At 48.6% G+C, this 20,204-nt stretch overlaps 1 protein-coding gene across 1 annotated transcript in view; it reads right to left on the minus strand.

Annotated features, from left to right (window-relative positions):
• Positions 1 to 327: 327 nt before the first annotated feature.
• Cfap74 (cilia and flagella associated protein 74) overlaps positions 328 to 20,204 on the minus strand; it is a 43,398-nt gene continuing 23,521 nt past the window's right edge. The window contains exons 14-32 of the mRNA XM_028757793.1: positions 16,867 to 16,988; positions 15,100 to 15,228; positions 12,349 to 12,436; positions 11,508 to 11,681; positions 10,833 to 10,966; positions 6,880 to 7,156; positions 6,044 to 6,151; positions 5,000 to 5,136; positions 4,168 to 4,302; positions 3,921 to 4,030; positions 3,704 to 3,759; positions 3,478 to 3,597; positions 2,997 to 3,152; positions 2,049 to 2,178; positions 1,695 to 1,849; positions 1,347 to 1,479; positions 830 to 1,046; positions 539 to 689; positions 328 to 429 (exon numbers count right to left, since the gene is read on the minus strand). Of these exons, the coding sequence (XP_028613626.1) occupies positions 328 to 429; positions 539 to 689; positions 830 to 1,046; positions 1,347 to 1,479; positions 1,695 to 1,849; positions 2,049 to 2,178; positions 2,997 to 3,152; positions 3,478 to 3,597; positions 3,704 to 3,759; positions 3,921 to 4,030; positions 4,168 to 4,302; positions 5,000 to 5,136; positions 6,044 to 6,151; positions 6,880 to 7,156; positions 10,833 to 10,966; positions 11,508 to 11,681; positions 12,349 to 12,436; positions 15,100 to 15,228; positions 16,867 to 16,988 (2,634 nt within the window). The remainder of the gene's footprint in view (positions 430 to 538; positions 690 to 829; positions 1,047 to 1,346; positions 1,480 to 1,694; positions 1,850 to 2,048; positions 2,179 to 2,996; positions 3,153 to 3,477; positions 3,598 to 3,703; positions 3,760 to 3,920; positions 4,031 to 4,167; positions 4,303 to 4,999; positions 5,137 to 6,043; positions 6,152 to 6,879; positions 7,157 to 10,832; positions 10,967 to 11,507; positions 11,682 to 12,348; positions 12,437 to 15,099; positions 15,229 to 16,866; positions 16,989 to 20,204) is intronic.

Raw genomic sequence — 20,204 nt, forward strand, 5'->3', positions numbered from 1 at the left:
GGGTTTGGGATCCGGGAGTGGGGATGGTGCATCTAGGAGCAGGTTGTGTGTGTGTGTGTGTGTGTGTGTGTGTGTGTTAGGTTGGATGGATTAGTATTTATTTCTTGATGTGTGTTGGGGGGAGTCTTAGACTGCTCCCAGGGCAGAAGGAATTAGCTATGTCTATAGGGCTGGAAGCTCTGACTCTGGGACTGTTCACTTGAACCTGCCCAGCAGGGGACGAGCACATCCCAGGCCTAGGGGAATGGGTTGCCTTGGCCCATAGCCTGGGAAGGGGTCCAAGAGTGGATGGGAGAGTCCAGGAGGCTCTTCGGGTTTCCTGTGTCCTCAAAACCCTGTGACCACGTGGGCTACAAAGATGACTTTGTAGGTTTCCTTTACGTCTCCCCGGAGCTGCAGCAGGGTTGACACCATGAGTGGGTGGTCTGGCTGGAAGAAGAAGAATCCTTAGACTTTCCAGACAAATCTGTTCTTTCCCAGTGTCATGCCTACTTCAGCTCACATCCCTCCCTGCCCTGCCTGGGGTCCCAACACCTACATCAAAGTCAGCAGCTGGTACCCACGAGATGTTGATGGTCTTAGTCTGGCCGCGCTCCACGGAACCCCTGGAGGGCTCGATGGAGAAGCCCTTGTGCTGAAGCCATGATACACCGTCCAGGATGAACTCCACGGTCTGTGAGGCATTGATACTACAGGAGGTTAGAGGGTCAGGGACTCCCAGGAGGTAGTAGGACGAGAGGGGTGAGGATGCCCGGCTTTACCTACCCCTCAACTAGGACTAGGGGTGGGGGAAGTCGCCACCCCGCAACTGCTGCAAAAAATCCTATACAAGGCCAGTGAGGTACAAGGCCAGGCAGAAGTCAGGGAGTCCCCGGCCTCCTTCTGGGGTTTAACTCGAGCTACGGCTGTGATCACCTTCCTCGGTGATGGCTGAGTGGTCCGGATACAGCCCACTTGCAGCTCTCGGGTGGCAGGTGAGGTGGTTGTGTCTGTGTCAAACTGGACATAGTTGAAGGTCACCAAGATGGGCTTTATCTCCTCAGCTTCTGGAAAGGGAGAAACCAGCTGAAAAGTGTCTAGAGAAAGGGTGTGGCCTACAAGTGAGGGGAATTTGTCCAGGGTGGCACAACGGAGGTAGAGGGTGAACCTGGAGAGCTGGCACCCTCCTGAGTAATCCTCCTGGCTCTGGGATAGATGGTCCAGAATTCTATCTGCCCTTCTCCACTGGGTCTCATTATGCCCGCTAGTTGGCTCGGGGTTCTGGAGGGCCTTGTCATTGATTCTCTAAGGTAAGTTATCCCTGCCTCCCCTTTCTCAGAGCCAGAAAGCACACAGTGGGGGCTCACCTTCTTTATGCTCTGGGTCAAAGGCAGTGATCACTGCGAGGGACTCTACAGGTACATCCAGTGGGTCTCCTCCCTCCACAAACATCATGTGCTCGCGGGCAGCGCCCTTCAGGAGGATCTGGTGGGAGACTTTCTGGGGACAAGAAGCATAGCAGCCTGCCCTGAAGCTTGACAGTTGAAAACTGAGGCTGGTTCAGGCGTGGGGCCTGGAGAATCGGGGATGCCCGATCTCTAACTGGTCTCTAAGGGCCAGATAATAAAAGCTGCCGAGAAGGGGCAGATAAGGGACCCTTGTGGATCCCTCCCAGGATGGGGTGGAATCTCAGTGAGCCCAGCTATGAGTTCCACCTTTTCAAAGAGCACCACTTGGAGCAGGTCAGAGAAGTAGAGGCTCTCATGGTCCGGACTGAAGGTGACGGTAAACTCTTGAGCCTTCCCAGGGAACATGAGGCCCTCAACTGGGACAATACTGAATACGCTCTGGCCGTTATAGTTCTGTGTGCCTGTGGGCGGGACAGGGGTTACGGTCAACACTACCATTCTCCTCCACTGAGCTCAGACCCCTCTACTTCCCTTCTTGCCCAGCCTCTTCATGATCTGTCTTACCCCACTCCACCCCAAACACCACCCTCATGTCCTAGCACGCATCTCCCCGTGGAGCTGTTACCCCTGTGGTTCCTGGCAGTGCGTCAGTTAGCTCACCGACTATTTCTGTCCTCTGCTCCTGGGAGGTAAGGAACTTTGGCAGCTGCTGGTAGGCCTCAACCTTTTTTTTGGAGAGGCTCTCCAGGCGCACCCAGAACTTAATGGGAAGCGAGGATTCGTTCTGTAGCTGTAAGAGCAAGCTGTCACCTGACTGGCATATTGTGGGCTGCCCTAGTGCCTGTGACTAGGTTGCCAGCTGCCGGATCGCTGATCAGGACCGGGTGGCACTGCTAACAGTAACCACAGTAGCAGTGTTTGGTACTCTTAGTATTCAGTCGCTCCCCTTACCCTGGCCTTTTCTAAGGCTGGCTGGCAGCCTGCTTCCCTGCCCAGCTGTGTGGCCAGCCTTAAGCCTGTCAGCTGTTGTTCAGAGCTCCTCTTGGCTGAACCATATCCTCATCTAGTCTCTTCTCCTCCCTTGACCCCCTCTTTGAAATGCACTGTGTCTGGTGCTCCGCTTCAGGACCCTACCAGGGCCAGTGGGAAAGTTGCTTGAGCCCAAGCCTAGGGTAGACATTGGGATGAGGCAGGTCCATGCTCATGTGGAGATGAGAGAGCCCAGGTGATGGCATGGGTCTCCTTTAGAGGTCTACCCACCGCAGGGCACTGGCATAGAGCTTGAGGGAAGTAAATTAGTAGCAAAGCTGAATGAAGGCCTGATGCAGAAGGACATGAAATATCCTGCAGGCCAAGGCTTTGGCTGAGGGTCAAGGGAGAGGTTCTCTCAGTTTCCCCATAAGGGCAGGCTCTGGGGGTCCCTGCTAGGAATGCGTTAGAGATGACAGCCTCTTGGGAACAGAGCATTTTGGGGGAGACAGTCTGTGTCTCCAGTGATTCCCCCAACCAGCTGGGTGCTTCCAAGTACAGAGTTCACTGCCTCTAAAAAAAAAAAAAAAAAAAAATCCTTTTTCTAGGAAGCTGGGCCAAGGCAAAGGCTTAATTCACCTTAAAGTTTGTTGAGACAGATTCTCTGGCGAGCACATAGCCCATGTTGAGGACGTTGCCGTCAATGGAGCATGTAATCATGGATGCCACGCCCATGCCCAGGAGGGTGAGACTGAGAGTGCCTCTCTTGGTGATGATCTCCAGAGTTTCCTGAGCCTAAGGAGATCATGTCCTTTAGCAAAGAACCAACGAGGGAGCTCTTCTCAGGACCGGCTGGCTGGCAGCATTGTACGAGGGAGCTCTATTCAGGAGTGGCCGGCTGGCAGCACTGTACTGCTGAGATAGCCTGGAGAACTTTGCCTCCACAGATTTGTTGGCAGGAGTTGGGGTCAGGAGCACAGGCTGCTTTCAGGCTCCAGTTGATCATCTGGGCCTGAGAGCACAGTGGTATCTGCCCCCCACCCCCCACCCCCATGGTTGCACCATGGTCCTGAAGTGTGGGGATCCCAGGGCAGCAGCATTGCCTGGGGGCTGCACTCACCAGCATGTTCTCGTGGGGTGAGAAGGACAGCACCAGGGTCTGTGTCTCGCCGGAGCATAGCTTGTTGAAAGGGTTTAGCCGAACGAAGGGGCCGTTGGGGTTCAACACTGAGTACTCCAACTGAGGATGAAGTCAAGGATGAAGATAATCTTTTGCAGGCTCTGCCGGACACCTCGCTCCCATCCCTAGTTCTGGAAGCTGGCTCACTGGATATGGGTAAGGATACAGTAAGGTCCTCATTGCAAATGTTCTGGAGGGTGATCTTCTTTATGCTTCGATGCCCTGAAATGTGGCAAAGAGTCAAGTAATGGCTCCTAGGCCCCGGGGGACCACCTCTCTCAACAGCAAGGTGGGGAAGCAGATGTTAGCTGGAGTGGCCTTGGTACCCGGGGTGGAAGCTATGCTCTAAGGAGTGAGGGCTGTTAGTATATATCAGGACTCACCCACAGCAATATCTCCGAAGTTAAAGACAGTCTTGCCTTTGTGGGATGTCACCACAATAAACGGAGCCACCGCTGGACACCACAGTTCCAGATACAGAGTATTGTGGGGGCTAAAGCCAGGACAAGGACAAACAAGGACAGATTAGAGTGACCTGGTATCCCTCGGGCCTCAGGTCTGACTAGCAGTAGAGGGGGGACAGTGGGTTTATGGCCAACCACACCCTAACCTGGCTCAAGAACCCCACACCTGAAGCTCAGAGATTCCGATGTCTTCCTGTCTTTGATGTCACCACTGGCAACAACACAGGGGATCACAAACCTCTCAAACTTCCCCTGGAAGGATTTGGACAAGGTGGCTTGTGCAGCTTGGTACTCAGTGGAACTGGAAGGAAGAAACAAAGCACGTCCGTGCATGTTCCCGTGACCTCTCGGGGTCTGCCCCTGGGATACAGTGTGGGATACAGGCCTTCTTCATCTGTAATGTGCATGCCTACTCTCTAGGGCTTGGGCTCAGGTGAACTCTCTGGGGAAGGCCAAAGTATTATGAGGCATAACTTGGAGGCAACATTGGTCCCAGATGGTGGCCATATCAGTTTTATCTGGTAGGCTAGCTTTCCTGCTCTTCTTTGGCTTCTGCAGGGAACTTCTTCCCCACAGCAGATTCTTGTCATCCAGAGAGAGTGAGTAAATGGTTTTGTCACAACAGAGCCATATTTCTGGGTCCATAGGAACAATTTCTGGGCTGGGCTAGGGGCTCAACCCATCACAGCTTGCTTGGGCTCATTTGTTTATTAGGAAGGTTACTACAGCCAGACCATGGAATAGTCTGTTCAGGGGGACAGAAGGTCCACAAGGATAGCCAAGGAGCAGATGCCTAGCAAGAAGAGCCCTGGGTCCAGCTACTTCTGAAGCCAGCTAGTCCTGCAGACACGTAAGCCAGTGAAGCATTGCTCCATGCAATGTGTGGGAAATCCTTTGTAGGTTTCATCCGAGCAGGGGTGGGGCTTGGGAGGTAGGGGTATGTGTGTGTGGAGATGGTGTGTGTGTGTGTGTGGATTGGAAAGACCCATTCATCCTACCTGGCACTGACCACTGGCCTCTGCATCTCTGTAGCTTGGGTGGTGGAGACCCGGGTTGGTCGCTCCCGGTTGTGAACCCGGAACACGGACAAGGACTGTTTCCACAGTTCTTTCCTTTGCACTGTTTCCTTCTGGAACTGTAAGCAGGAGCAGATGCTGTAGGGCTACCCCAGGGGCTCATCCCTCTGCTTAGCAGGCTTTGTAACTGCTCCCCCACTACAGGCTCCTCTGAGGCCTGGCCTAGCCGGCTTGGTATGACTGCTTGGCTGAGTGGCAGGAGCCACAAGTTCAGGTTTAGAGTAATGGTGTCCTCAGATCAATAGGTTTCCAAGGGAGTCTGACAACAGGTGCAACATGATTGATATGATCAGCAGTGGTGTCAAGGAAGCACTCGGGGACACCCGGGGAGGCCCAGCATAGGGACAAGTAAAGAGACCAAGCCACAGACAGGAAGTCTGTATAGCTAGGGTCCTTGTTGTCCTCCAGTCCATGACTCTCTTGTACCTCACTGCTTCATGGAAGTCGTAATGTCAGGGCTCTTTGCTTGTGTGTGCACTATAAAGACACGAGGCCGTGGTATGGTACAGGGCTAAGCCCACAGCCGCTGACTTCACAACTCCCTAGGCTGGGTGCAGCATGCAAAGCCTATGCGTGACACTGGGTGAGGCTTGCCTTCTGTTTCAAGGCTGCCTTCCGAAGGTGGTTCCCGTGTGACCCTTGGTGAGAGGCAATGCTGTGTTTTTATCCCAGTCCTGCTTTGGTTAAAACCCTAGCTGCCCTTAGGGCCAGCCTTGTCTCCCAATGCCTGGTGGTGCTTCCAGGAGAAGAGGTCTTGCAAGACAACCTTTTACCCCTCGTGGAAACAGTTTAAAGCACAGTGCCGGGGAAAGCCTGCCTTGTACTTCTGTCACATGGGCTAGCTTAGGACAGGCTGCAGTCCCAAGTGCCAGAGGCCCACACATCTGTACCCCCTTCCCTCTGCTGGTGCATCTCTTTTTTCTCAGGCCCCTCCCCTTTGACCACTATGCACTTCCCCTAAAATACCTCACGCACAGTCTTGCTCTCTAATTCCTTGTTCATGATCTGAATGGCTTCCTCAAAGATTCTCTCCTGTGGCAGTACAGGCTGGAAGGCCACCTGGACCAAACACCTCTGCAAAGAGACACCTGGCTTGCCAACTCTCCCCCAGAAGCCCAGAGGGTATACCTCTCTTTTCTCATGGTGGTGTGTCTCTCCCTCACCCCCTCTCTCCATTTTTTCCCCCAAGACAGACTCTCTCTATAGACCAGGCTAGCCTCAGACTCGGAGATCTGTCTGCTTCTGTCCCTTAGAGAGCATGTGGCACTGAGCCTGGATGTATTTATCTCAAGATCATTTGTTTTTGAGATTTTAACCTGATCTGCCCTTCCAGGAAGGTTCTCCCTGATGACAGTAGGCTTTAGTTGACTTGAGGTCTGTTTAACTGGAGGTGTTGAGAGCAGAGTCCTGAATGGATCAGAACCGCACCAGACTAGAGTAAGAAGTGAACCAGGGAACAGGGAGTCCTTCCCCATCTGTAGCAAGTCTCCATGGGACAGATCTCTGGAAAGATTCCATGGTGACATGTGGACCGTGTCTCCTTGATGTTCAGGATAGGGAGAGTGTAGGGGATAAAATGATGGATAAGGGGAAGAAGAGAAGACAGAAGAGGGAAAGAGTGAAGAGGGAAGGGAGAGGAGAGGAGAGGGAAACCATGTCTACTTTCCACTACTCCTATTTGGTCCCTGGATCATGTTCCTTGGCCCTGCTGTGGTTAAATACCTGTACTTAGGGAAGGCCAAGCCAGGAACCTTGGGAGAAAGACCGGGAAGCTCCACCTCCTGGCAGGGGCCTATGCTCACCTTTCCGGGTAACACAGTCCCCACAGAAGGGGAGATGGTGATGGGTGAGTTAGGGGGCAGCAGGAACTCGAAGGATGTTGGCCCCACTGGGCTGGCTTCCTCTGAGCCAATCCGAGGCAAGGAGTGGGTTAGCTTGTTCATGCTCAAGTGGGAGTTGATCACATACAGTGTGGACACAGAGGTGTCATACAGGGATGTGGCTGAGAACTTGATCTGGTAGTGGGACAGCTCCAGGGGTGGGTGGACACCTACTGCTTGGCAAGACACCTTGAAGCACCTGGAAGCAACCAATGCGGGCATTGTTCATCTGTGTCATGGCATCTGTGGTCCCTCTGCAACCCTGGGCGAGGAGACACATAGTTCCTCATATGCTAACTATGATGGACAGGTCTGTTGTGCTGGTGACATCCCAGGCACCCAGGACTTATTCCTGCAGTTAATTATTACGGTTATTTACTACCTGACTAACCAGTTTGGAAAAAATCTGTTGGCCGATATATATTTTTGGTAGGTGGTTTAAAAAAAAAAAGCATAAGCAGGAGGCAGAGGCAGGCGGATTTCTGAGTTCGAGGCCAGCCTGGTCTACAGTGTGAGTTCCAGGACAGCCAGGACTACACAGAGAAACCCTGTCTCGAAAAAAAAAAAATCATAAGCAGAATTATATAAGCAAAGTAGAAATCTGTAAGTTGCTTTAAAAATAAGTGGCTTCAGAGATGGAGAGATGGGTAAACCAGTGGCTCTCAACTTTCCCAATGCTGTGACCATTTACTACAGCTCTGCACGTTGTGGTGATCCCAGCTACAAAGTTATTTCCTTGCTACTATTTATAACTGTAATTTGGCTACTGTCATAAATCATGATGTAAATATCTGATTCGCAGGATATCTGATATGCGACCTCCAAAGCAGTTGAAATCCACTGGTTGAGAAATGCTGACTTATAAGTTAGGAGCACTGGCTGTACTTGCTGATGACTCAGGTTCAGTTCCAAGCGCCTACGTGGCCTGGAACTCATAGATCTGCCTGCCTCTGCCTCCCAAGTGCTGGGATTAAAAGCGTGAGCCACCGTGGCCTAGCTCCTTGTCAACTTCTATCTTAATTATGCTTGTTTTCTGTGCTGAGGGTTGAACCTAAGACCTTGTGCCAGCTAAGATGGAGCTTGTCTGTCCAGTTGCACATGGCACTCATTTCATGTGTTGTTTTAACCATTTGTTTTAAATTTACGTGAGTGGCCATTTTGCCGCATGTCTGTGCACTATGTGCTTGCCATGGTCAAAGAGGACATAAGGTTCCCTGGGACTGGGGTTATAGACCATTGTGTGCCACCATATGGGTGGTGGAAATTGAACCCTGGTCCCCTATAAAAGCAACCAGGACTTTTAACTGCTGAGCCATTTTTCCAGTTCTATTACATGTATTTTTAATGCTTCGAACCAGGACATGGATGACCCAACAGACTCTCATCCATAACAAAAGTGTGTTGTGAGCCTGGGGAGATGGCTCCATTGGTAGATCACTTGTCTGGTAAGTAAATAGACCCTTGGAGCTCTTAACCCTTAGAACCTACAAAACAATTTGAGCACAATGGCACATACTTATAATCCCAGCAACTGTGAGATGGGAGGGAAAACCGGACTGCTCTTTGGAAGTGTGATAGCTAGCTAGCTAGCCTGGCCTACTTCATAAAGTTCCAGGCCAGGGAGAAATTTTGTCACAAAGAAATAGTGGAAGGTGCCACACCCAAGGCTGTCTGACTTCCATAGGCACGCACACATGCATGCCCGCACAGGTACCCAATTGTGCATACCATCCATGTATAAAATATGTTCAGATGGTCAAATACTCAAATTTATAAGTTTGTGTCTTCTGGGAAAGAGAGGTCATTACTACTACTTAACTGAATAAATGCATAAAGTATGATAATAACTAAATATAAAATATAAAAATGTACTGGAATCTAACTGAGTTAAAAATTCTAAATATTTCTTCAGTTTGTATGTATGTATATGATATGATATGTGTGTGTGTGTGTGTAAGTATGTGCTTGTACATGCTATAGTGCAAGGGTGGAGGTCAGAGGACAACTTTGAAAGTTGCTTCTTGCCTTCTGCCTTGGTTTGAGGTAGGGTCTCTTTTTGTTTATTTATTTGTTTGTTTGTTTGTTTGTTTGAGACAGGGTTTCTCTGTGCAGCTCTGGCTGTCCTGGAACTCACTTTGTAGGCTAGGCTGGCTTTGAACTCACAGAGATCTGCCTGCCTCTGCCTCCCAAATGCTGGGATTAATGGTATATATATGTCACCATGCCTAGCCAAGGTCTCTGTCTCTCTGTCTCTCTTTGTCTCTCTCTCTCTTATTTAAACATTTTCTTTGTATTTACTTAGTGTATTCGTGTGTGTGTGTGTGTGTGTGTGTATTGTGTGGTACATCTGTGATGCCATATGTGTGGAGGCCAATTCTCTCCTACCAGATTGCCAGGCGAATGCCTTCTCTCACTGGCCCAAGGCTCTGTCTTTTTGCTGTTTTTACTGCTACACATGTCAGGCTAGGTGGTCCTTGGATTTTGTGAGGATTTTACTGTCTCTGTCTCCCAGTTTGACATCCTTACAGCCCTTAAACCTTTTTTGTTTTGTTTTTGAAACAGGATCTCCTTGGTTGGCCAGGAATTCAGTATTTAGACTGGGATGTTCTCAAACTCACAGAGATCTGTTTGCTGAGGGCTGGAATTAAAGGCATGCTTCATTGCACCTGGCTCATATCTTTTTTTTTTTTTTTTTTTTTTTGGTTTTTCGAGACACGTTCAAATCTTTAAATTAAAATTTTGTCGTAAAAACTTTGTGTGTGGCAGGGCAGTGGTGGCACACACCTTTAATCCTAGCAGTGGCAGGTGGATCTCTGAGTTCAAGGCTAGCCTGGTCTACAGAGTGAGTTCCAGGACATCTAGGGCTACACAGAGAAACCCTGTCTCAAAAAAAAAAATTATGTGTGTATGTGTGTGTCCATGTTCAACTGTATGAGTTCATGTGTACCATGTGTGTGCAGGAGTCCGAAGGAAGCCAGAGAAGGCATTATTGCCTAGAACTTGAGTTACAGATGATTGTGAACCACCATATGTGTGCTGGGAACTGAACTGGAGTCCTCTCCAAAAAACAGTGAGCGTTTTTAACTGATGAGCCACCTCTCTGACTCTTTTTTTTTTTTTTTTTTTTTTTTTTTCCGGTTTTTCGAGACAGGGTTTCTCTGTGTAGCCCTGGCTGTCCTGGAACTCACTCTGTAGACCAGGCTGGCCTCGAACTCAGAAATCCACCTGCCTCTGCCTCCCAAGTGCTGGGATTAAAGGCGTGCGCCACCACCGCCCGGCTCTCTGACTCCTCTTAAATCTTAAAAAAGTTTTTTGTTTTGTTTTTTTGTTTGTTTGTTTGTTTGGTAGCCCACGCTGGCCTCAATCACATTATCTGGCCAAAGATGACCTTCACTTTTACTCTCCTGCCTCTGCCTCCCACGTACTGGGATTATCGTCATTTATTAACTGCTTCACGTGGGCCTCAAGCACGTGAAGCAAGAACTCTACCAAGCTCTCAACTTAGAAAGGCCGGCACACTGTAATAACATCAGACCTCCCAGCAGAAACCCGGGAAAGCCTTGACAAGGGGTAAGAGTGAATACTTACACCAGGATGCTTTTCACAGTGTACTGACGCGCGCACACAAGCTCATGTTCACGACACTCATGTTTAGCAGATCATTGTTTTCTTATCTCCCCACGTACAAGGGTAAAACGGGTACAAGGTCAAAGGTCATGGGAACCCAAAACCTATCTCTTCCTGGATCCTGGGCTCCTATTGGCCAGCAGGGCTGTCCATTCCAGCCCCGAGGTCAGCCTAGTGAGAGCTGAGGAGAGGAGGGGCGGAAAGGAAGGCACGGGCCACGTGCCCCCTCTCTTGTCTAGCAGGCTTACCGGTTTATCTCAGATTTGCAGACTAGATCAAATTTGTATTCCCTGGCCTTGATGGGCTGGAAGATCAGATTGAGTCGCAACGTTTCCAGTGGCAAAATTGTCCCAAACCCGTCATTGGGCTGGATGTCCATATACTGGAAGATGGGAACACATTAGAGTGAAAAAATGAAAGCCGCGCTCTGTAGAGTCAGAAATGATGTACCCTGTGCGGGGAAGTGAGATGTGAACATGCTAGTTTTGGAGCACACAGGGAGGGTATGAAAGATGCGTGTGTGCCCGTGTGAGCGTGAGTGAGTGAGTGAGTGAGTGCTCGACCTTACTGAGGGTGGGGGCAAAGTGAGCTGAGTGTGTGGGAATGGGTAAGGGACAAGCTAGCTACTTAGGCTGATGGCAGCCAGGCCTGGGCATTCATTTAAGACTGTCCTGTGAGGCTTGGTCAGGTTTAGTCTTGGAAAGCGGGGGGGGGGGGGGGGGGGGGGGGATCGAGCAAAATAATTTTTGGGTGTACCTTACAGCCAAAAAACAAAAGACCTTGATAGGAAGCCTTTCCCTCCTGGACAAGGAGAGGGAGGGTCAGCTGGGAGGTACAAGGGCAGCAGAGTTGCTGATGGCTGGGCCTGGCGAGCAGCTGTTAATGTCCTACCCCATATCCCCAGGGCTGACCGCAGCAGATACCTTGGGAAGTCCAACGAACCCAAACTCCTGGGGCAACAGTGAGAGGTTGCTGAGGCGGACTTCTGTCCTGATAGCCTCATAGATGGTGCAGTAGCCAAAGTTTATCTCTGAGGGGTTGATTTCCAAGTCTGAGGTGGTAACGATGGCTTGGACAGTGAATCTCACTGGTTTGATCTGAGGTTCGGAAGGCAAAGGACGTTCCCGGCCACTGAAGCTTTATGCAAAAGCCCCCAGGTAATAAAGGCTGCCCCTGTTGCTTTGTGGCCAACAGTATTCTATTTCTGGGACATGACTTCCTCAGGCGACCCACTCCTCAGTGTATCCTGGTGAAGGAGTGAGCATCTGGGGCAGAGGTCCATGGTGAACATTAGAGGAGGGGCAGGCAGCAGTGTAAAGGATGAGCTGTGGTAATCAGTGCATGGGGCTATGTGTGCGTGAGTTGTTTATAAGCACACGCGTGTGTGAAGCCCTGTCGACGAGAGCATGTGTATCTATGTGTGCGTGTGTAGTGCATTCATGTGGCAACCCTGTTCAATTTTGCAGGCATGTTTCTTGTGTGCATATGTGAGCGAAGTATCTGAATCAGCATGCTTGGACTAGAATAAGAGGGGCCTCTTAACGGCCCACACGTGCCCCCTTCATTTCGTACTATGTAGGGGTTGTGTGGATAGATGGCAAAGTTGCCTGTCAGGCTGCTGGGCATCATCAGCTGGGAAATGAGGATGGGTTCTGAAATCGGGGTTCTATGTGTGTGGGTAGACTCATTGGGGGTACAGGGTTTGGTCTCCCACGGCAGCCACCTGGTCCCTGGGGACAGTTTCAGAAATCATCCTGTACAGACCTGGTCAGCTACCCGGATGGTCATTGGAGCCTCCAGGACTCGACTGGCGGGGTCAAAATACTTCCTTGCATCTTCTGGGAGGGTTTGTCTGCAAGAGGTAGGATCCACTTGAATAGACTTTTCCTCTTTATACTTTTTACAATAAAACTGTTCTAAAATCTAAGGGCGAGGGCAAATAAGAACAATTCATATAACAATTCATGTAACATATGTATCATGATGTATGTATGAATTGACATAAGGAAACCCATTCCTTCATATACTAACTTTTTTTGTTTTTTGTTTTTTTTGTTTTGTTTTGTTCTGTTTTTCAAGACAGGGTTCCTCTGTGTAGCCCTGGCTGTCCTGGAACTCACTCTGTAGACCAGGCTGGCCTCCAACTCAGAAATCTGCCTGCCTCTGCCTCCCAAGTGCTGGGATTAGAGGCGTGCACCACCACCGCCCGGCCCTTTATATGTTCTTGAGACTCCTTCCCTCTTGTTGGGTTGCTTTGTCCAGCCTGAATTTTTTTTTTTTGCCTTGTCTTATTGTATCTTGTGTTGTCCTATTTGGCTGCCATTTTTTGGAGGCTCCATCTTTTTTTTTGTTTTGTTTTATCAAGACAGGATTTCTCTGTGTAGCCCTGGCTGTCCTGGAACTCACTCTGTAGACCAGGCTAGCCTCAAACTCAGAAATTCGCCTGCCTCTGCCTCTCAAGTGCTGGGATTAAAGGCGTGCACTACCACCGCCTGGCTGGAGGCTCCATCTTTTCTGAAAGGAAATGGAGGAAGATCTGGAGGAGGGGGGATTAAAGAGGAGGGGAGGGAGCGGAAACTGTGGTTGGAATATATAGTATAAGAGAAGAATCTATTTTCAATTTTAAAAAATTAAAAATTAATTAGCTTGGCTTAGCCAGATGTGGTGGCATATGCCTCTAATTCCAGCACTTTAGTGGCAGAGGCAGGTTATTCTCTTTGTGTCTGAGACCAACCTGGTTGCCATAGTGAGATCCTGTCTCAAAAAAGTACCGAAAGTGGGGCGAGGGGGGCTTGGTTTAATTATCCCACATTTTCCTGTTTCCCACCTATTCGCTATGTGTATCAAGACATCATATTTTATCCCATAAATATGTGCAATCATAATTCTACAATAAAATTAAAGTTTTATGGTTTAATTTTGAAGGGGAACTCGTGTATCACTGCTCATGTGTCAATGTCAGGGGTAACTGGAAGAAGCTTGATCTCTCTTCCCTTGTAGATTCTGGTACATGAACTCAGGCTGTCAGGCAAATCATCTCTCTCTCTTTTTTTTTGTTTTTTCTTTTTTTGTTTGGTTTTTCGAGACAGGGTTTCTCTGTGTAGCCCTGGCTGTCCTGGAACTCACTCTGTAGACCAGGCTGGCCTCGAACTCTCAAACTCAGAAATCCCCCTGCCTCTGCCTCCCAAGTGCTGGGATTAAAAAGGCGTGTGCCACCACCGCCCTGCAAGTGTTTTTTTTTTTTTTAAGATTTATTTATTTACTTTTAAAGATTTATTTATTTATTTTATATATGTGAGTACACTGGCACTCTCTTCAGACACACCAGTAGAGGGCATCGGATCCTATGACAGATGGGTGTGAGCCACCGTGTGGTTGCTGGGAATTCAACCCAGGTCCTCTGGAAGAGTAGCTAGTGCTCTTAACCTCTGAACCATCTCTCCAGCCCATAATAAGAATTTTAATGACAAAAAATAATAAACTGATAAAGCGTCTATTATTTGAAGGAATCCTAAAAGTCCTTCCCTCACAAAAATCACTTTAAAAGCAGGTTGCTCATGGGACTGGTATATGACTCAGTGGTAGGTAGAGTGCATGGCCTGGGGTTCGATCCCCAATACAGAAACACACAGTGTTGGGTGGTATACACCTGTAATAGGCCAGAAGACCATAATGTAAGCTAGGCAGCCTGAGATACTTTGTTATGACTCTTGTCTTGAAAAGTTTATTTTTTTTTATTATAAAAAGAATGTGTCATTATAGAAATAAAAAAAAAATACAGAGAAAAAAAAAGTCCCCGTTTACCATGATGGGAAATCTGCAAGAATGTCCAAGAAGCAGCTCAGATTTTTAAAATCAGCGTCAGCTCCTCTTCAGTACCCTGTGAGTGTGCGGCCTGGTGGCAGATCCCCCTTGGCCACCCAGCTCCGCAGCTACACCTACTTCTCTGGTCCAAACTCTGTTGACAGCCTAGGTTCTATATCTTAGCCCTGAGAAATTGGTTCAGTGGCAGGATCCAAGCAAGGGTCACTTTAGGGTAATAGAGCGGCCAAAGTGAAAAAGCAGGACTCTTGGTTTCCAAAGCACCAAAAAAGTTTAAGTCCATCTGAGGAAAGGCAGAAGCCAAAGAAAGGACACACCACATAGCAAAACGGCCTGGACACTGGCTGTACAGGCATCTCAAGGGCAAGAACCAAGAAGGACTCTGGAACAGTAGGATGCAGGGAGAACTGGGAGACAGGAACACTTCATAGAGCTTAGTGACAGAGGTAAGGAAACAAGCTTCAAGCGTTCGCTCCAGCCAGACGCAGAGCCTCGGGGACCAGGAGGAAGAGCAGGGTGCTCGCTGAGTCTGAGCAGCAGTCAGGGTAGGACCAACGTGTGGAAGGTCGGGGGTTGGTTCTTGTTTTTGGCAGACGTAGGTTCCGGATGCTGTGACCAGCATGCCCATCCCCCTCTCATCATACTTCGGTCCCACCCCTTCCCATCATGCTCCAGGGCTTTCCCAGTTCTCACCGAGGCAGGAACTTGAGCTGTACTGAGTAGGTGGACTGGGCCTGGATGTAGCCCGTTTCTGGCAGAAGCTCTATGTGGCCTCTCAGCTCCTTACAGACTTCAAACTTTAGGCGCAGAGCTGCTTTTGATCTGCAAGAGGTCACGGATGACTGTGCATGCTTAATCCTTTGACTCATTAAGGTATTTGTAATGATAGAACCGGCATGCGTATGCAGTGTACCTGTTACTCATAGCAGCACACCGATGGTTAGAAAGCAGCTTCAACACTGTTTCTTAAGGGATGTGTTGTTTGAAATGAAATTTGATTAACTTAAAAAAAAAATTATTGTTGGGCCAGAGAATAGCGCAGTGTTAAGAATACTTGCTGCTTTTGCAGAGGATCGAGCACCAACATGGTGTTTCATAGCCATCTATAACTCTGTAGCTCTAGGGGAACTGATACCCTCTTCTGACCTCCGTGGACACCAAGCATGCACCGAGTGGTACACATACACACAAACAGGCAAAAAGCCAGACATAAAATAAAATGAATATATATATATATATATATGTATATATATATATGAGACACTCTCTTTATATAGTCCTGGAACTTGTTATACAGACCACACTGTCCTTGAACTCACAGAGATCCTCCTGCCTCTGCCTATAATAAATTTGTTAGTTTTCAAGACAGGGTTTCTCTGTATAGCCCGGGCTGTCCTGGAACTCACTCTGTAGACCAGACTGGTCTGGAACTCAGAAATCTGCCTGCCTCTGCCTCCCAAGTGCTGGGATTAGAGGCGTGGGCCACCACTGCCCGTCTGTAAGTTTTTTAAAATCAAAATTATTGCTGCTGTTGTGACCCCAGGGAAAACCCTTCTTCCAAGGCTCAGACTCCTCTATTAACTGGGTTCCCCCAGACTCCTTCATTAAACAGGTTCCCCAAGACTGACAGCACACTCCCATCCTGTGGCTCTCTGGTTCCCAAAGAGGAGTTTGCGGAACATCACAAGCTTCACCTTCACAGATGGAGAAAAGGCCTGACAGGAACCATGCCGGGGTAGTACGGTTCTTCCAGGTCATATGTGATAGCTGCCATGGGTGAGGGGTGGTGACAGGGGCTTGGTGTGGCAGCATCTGCCCTTTGGTCTGGGGACCAGTGGTTCAAAGCTGCTGAAGTCGTGAAACCTTGGATGCTTCTATCTCAGTTTGTACTTCAAGGAAAATACTGTCAATCTAACGTCTGATGTCTTTCGTTGGGCCTCTTCTGCTCTCTCTGTTGCTACTATGTCCTATATCCTTGGGGCACTTGAGACCCTTGCCTAGTACCCAGGGCATGCAGCAAGTGTGCTATGGCTGCTGAAATGGTTTCCACAAACCCAGACCTAACACATTACGAGTAATTTTCTTAGCATCTCAGAGGGCAGAGGCCAGAGGGGGACTAGCTAGACTAAAGGTCAAGATGAGGTAGGACTGGTTCCTTGGGAGATTGCAGAGTGTGATGGTTTGACACTCCCCTCCCCCTTTTTTTCACCCTTTTAGGTTCTGGCATTCCATAGCTCATGGTCTCTTCCTCTGTCAGAGATCTGTCTCTGTCACTGACTCTCCTGTGTTCCTCTACAATGACTTGACAACACCAGGATCTCCAGGATAGTTAGGATTACTTTCTTCAAGGTCCATAGCCTAATCAGCTGCTGAGCCCTCTGCCATCTAAGGTGACCGTTCAGAGCCAGCATGTAGCCAGCTCCAGGCATGATACTCCTTCTGGTCACCGCGGGGGCTTACCTTGTGTGGACGGTGATGGAGTCCTGGTAGAGTCGGTCATACATGCAGATCTTCAGGTCCACCGTGGACTTTGGCACCCAGACTGGCACATCTATGCCAGTACCGGTGGCTCTGAAATATAGCTGAGGCAGAACATGTAAAACCCAACATAGGTTTAAATCGCAGTGTAGGAGACCGCAATGAATGTTAACACAATACTTAGCAAAAAGTCTCATGGTTGGATTTTTGCAACTTACTGTATTACAGGTCTGAGGCTAATGATTAAACATGGCGTGCGTTAAAGGGTTTTGTGATTTTTTTTTTTAAATGTGATTATCCTTTTCTGTGGGAACCAGAGAATTGTTGCAGACCTTTTGCAGAGCCATTGTGTGCGGCATGAATCCCGGAGCAATGGCTCCCAGGCTTTGAGGTAGCCTTTTGTAAATAGTCAGTGGTTGTATCTGAGGTTTTATGGGGGTTCTTTTGGAAGGATTCACAGTCTTTGAATAACTTAGTCCCCAGAGGAGATCAGGAAGTCTTCTGTGGCTAAGAGTTTTTTAGGTAATGGTTCCTTCACACAACTCCTAGACCAGATAAAAGGTTTTGATGTGCAGACACTGGCTTGCTGGAAGTGTCTTTGTGTAATGATAAAGAGGCCCTGCAAAGTGGGTTTGGGGTTCGTTCAGTCCTGCAGAGGCTGACCATCCTCCCATGCTGCCTGAAATTCATCCTGTCTTTCTTCGTTCAATCATCTGAGCAACCCAAAACACTGACAGAGAATAATCTATAATAGTGATACTTCTGCATTTGAATGAGTTTTATTAAGTGTATAGCAAGCCAAGGTGAAAGACAGATTGGTCTATAGATAGGTGGTGGTAAAACATTATCGAGTTTGGTGCTCAAAATATTCAGCGGATTTAGGGTGTGGTGGCACACAACTTTAGTCCCGTTATTTGGGAGTCAGAAGGCAAGCAGATCTCCGTGAATCTGAGGCCTTTTTCAGTCTAAGTTGAGAGTTCCAAACAAGCCAAGGCTACAGAGAGAAGCCCTGCCACCACCACCACAATCCATCAGAAATCAACTGGGGTACCCTGTTGAGGGAGTCAACTGGAGTTCCCACAGAGAAAGTCTTGGAGAAAGAGAGAGAGAGAGAGAGAGAGAGAGAGAGAGAGAGAGAGAGAGAGAGACACTGACTCTCTAGATGAATCTTCCAAGCAAAAGAACAAATAACAGCAGATGGTAACATCATCAAGTCCAGAGAAAACAGACTGGGAACTGATGGCAGCGATCTGTCCCTGATGGTGGTGATCCGTCCACAGCTGAGCAGTCAGTCCCTCGCTGACAGCACTTTAAACAGCACCATGGCTCTTCATTAACTACCCGCTGCAGTCAGAAGCTTTTCTGACCGAGGTTGGGGAGCAGCACAGATTTATACATTGCGTAAATATAAATATTTAGAAGGTGGTTAGACCACATGAACATGGCAGTGGATGGCCGCCGGATGAGAGACAGTCGCCTTCTAGACTGTCAATAGGGTTAAGTTGATGTGGGAGTTAGTGGGTAAGAGGTTTTCTTTTGCATAGGCTAAAGAGCTTGTGCCATTCAAAATGTTCCAATTATCAAGTCTGAGGGCACAGGGTTGCCAAAAAGTGCAATCTATTTCTGGATCGGAGACAAAATCAGAAAACATTCCAGGGACACAGTTCCGCAGGGGAGCAGGAGTCGTGGGGTCAACATGACATTGTCTCTGAGCCCGCACAGGCTGGCTGAGATGCTAAGGGGTCAGTGCAAGCCTATTACAGCAGAGACTAGGTCCTATGGAGCATGTGGGGGTCTTAGATCTGGAGGACAGACACAAATGACGAAAAAGGAGAAGTTCTAGGAGTCTCAAGAAGCAAAGTCACAATTCATGGGTGGTCCAGCTAGGATGGATCCTCCTCTTGTCCTTTTCCTCCTCCTCTTCGTCCTCATCCTCCTTGTTCTCACCCTCCTCTCCTCCTTGCAAGCTATCTAATTTATTTCTACTATTTTGATAGTTTACATTTTTGGATCTTCAAGACAGTTTTTTTTTTAATTGTTCTTAGTGGCATTGTTGAGGTACACCCAGTAAACACTGCATGTTCATTTTGAGCAACCAGAGTCCTCAGATAAACCTATTACCTACTTTGTCACTGGGAGGGATTGGTCCTCAACCCCCGGGGGGCAGGGAGTATAGGAGTGGATCACGGTACATCCATGGGACAGCGGGTAGGGTGTGAGTCTGGCAGTGTGGACTCTGTCAAGGGAGAGTTAAAAGAATGAAGGAAGCTAGGGACAGGAGCTAATACCTGGGTCCTTTTCCCTGTATACAGGCTACTCCCTCCACAAACAAACAAAAAGAGCCAGATAGGGAGAGAGGACAAAACAAAATGACTGCAAAATGGAGTGACAAGGGGAGTTTGTTTTGGGCAAAAAGGGTAACTCAAACTGAAGAAGTGTGTAGTCCCTCATGTACCAACCAGTAAAGCTGCTCTATGATGTGTGACACCTGGACATGTAAAACATAAACAGAAAGGGAGAGAGATGTCATAGGATGGACAGGAGGGAAGTGACCCTGTTACCACGTTTGTTTACAGCTTCACAGCAGAGACACCTTTCTTGCAGCTGCTCATAGTTTCTGGATAAGCCTTGCCTCTGGTTAACAAAGAAAACTTTAAACACTTTTAATATTAAAAAGAGACAGGTCACCGTTTTGGGGACCTGACACCCTGACACAACTCGTTCTTTTGGGCAGGAGACCCTGGCCGGAAGTCGAGGTAAGAACATACGCAAGTTATACATCAAGCTAGAGGCATGATGGGCATTGATACTGTTAGCACGTGTTCCTGGCTTAGGGGCAGGCTCACTAAGACCATTCTCCACTGCCTGCTGCATACAGATGAAGACGGGTGTAACTCAGAGGTAAGGCAGTAGGACTTGGTAGAGCCTCTGCCATCATCTCCGCCTCTCTGTAGGTAACCCATAGTAACAAATCATCTACGCTCAGCAAGATGGATTGTCCAAACCATTCTTTGAGCTCTCCTGTTGTTCCATTTCAGAGAACAGTTCTTCTGTTTCTTTTTAAAAATTTCTTCTTCTCTCATATACTACTTCCTGACTGCAGTTTCCCCTCCCCACCCCTCCCCCTGATCGACTCCTCTTTAGTTTCTCTTCAGAATTCAGCAGACTTCCCAGGGATATCAACCAAATGTGGCATAACAAGTTACAATAAGACTAGGCACACATATCCTCATACCAAGGCTGGATGAGGGAACCCAGTAGGAGGAAAGGGTCCCAGAACAGGCAAAGGAGTCAGAGTCAGCTCCCCCCTGCCCTCACTG

The sequence above is a fragment of the Grammomys surdaster genome, unplaced genomic scaffold (genome assembly GCF_004785775.1).
Source record: "Grammomys surdaster isolate TR1022 unplaced genomic scaffold, NIH_TR_1.0 126185, whole genome shotgun sequence".
NCBI lineage: Eukaryota > Metazoa > Chordata > Mammalia > Rodentia > Muridae > Grammomys > Grammomys surdaster.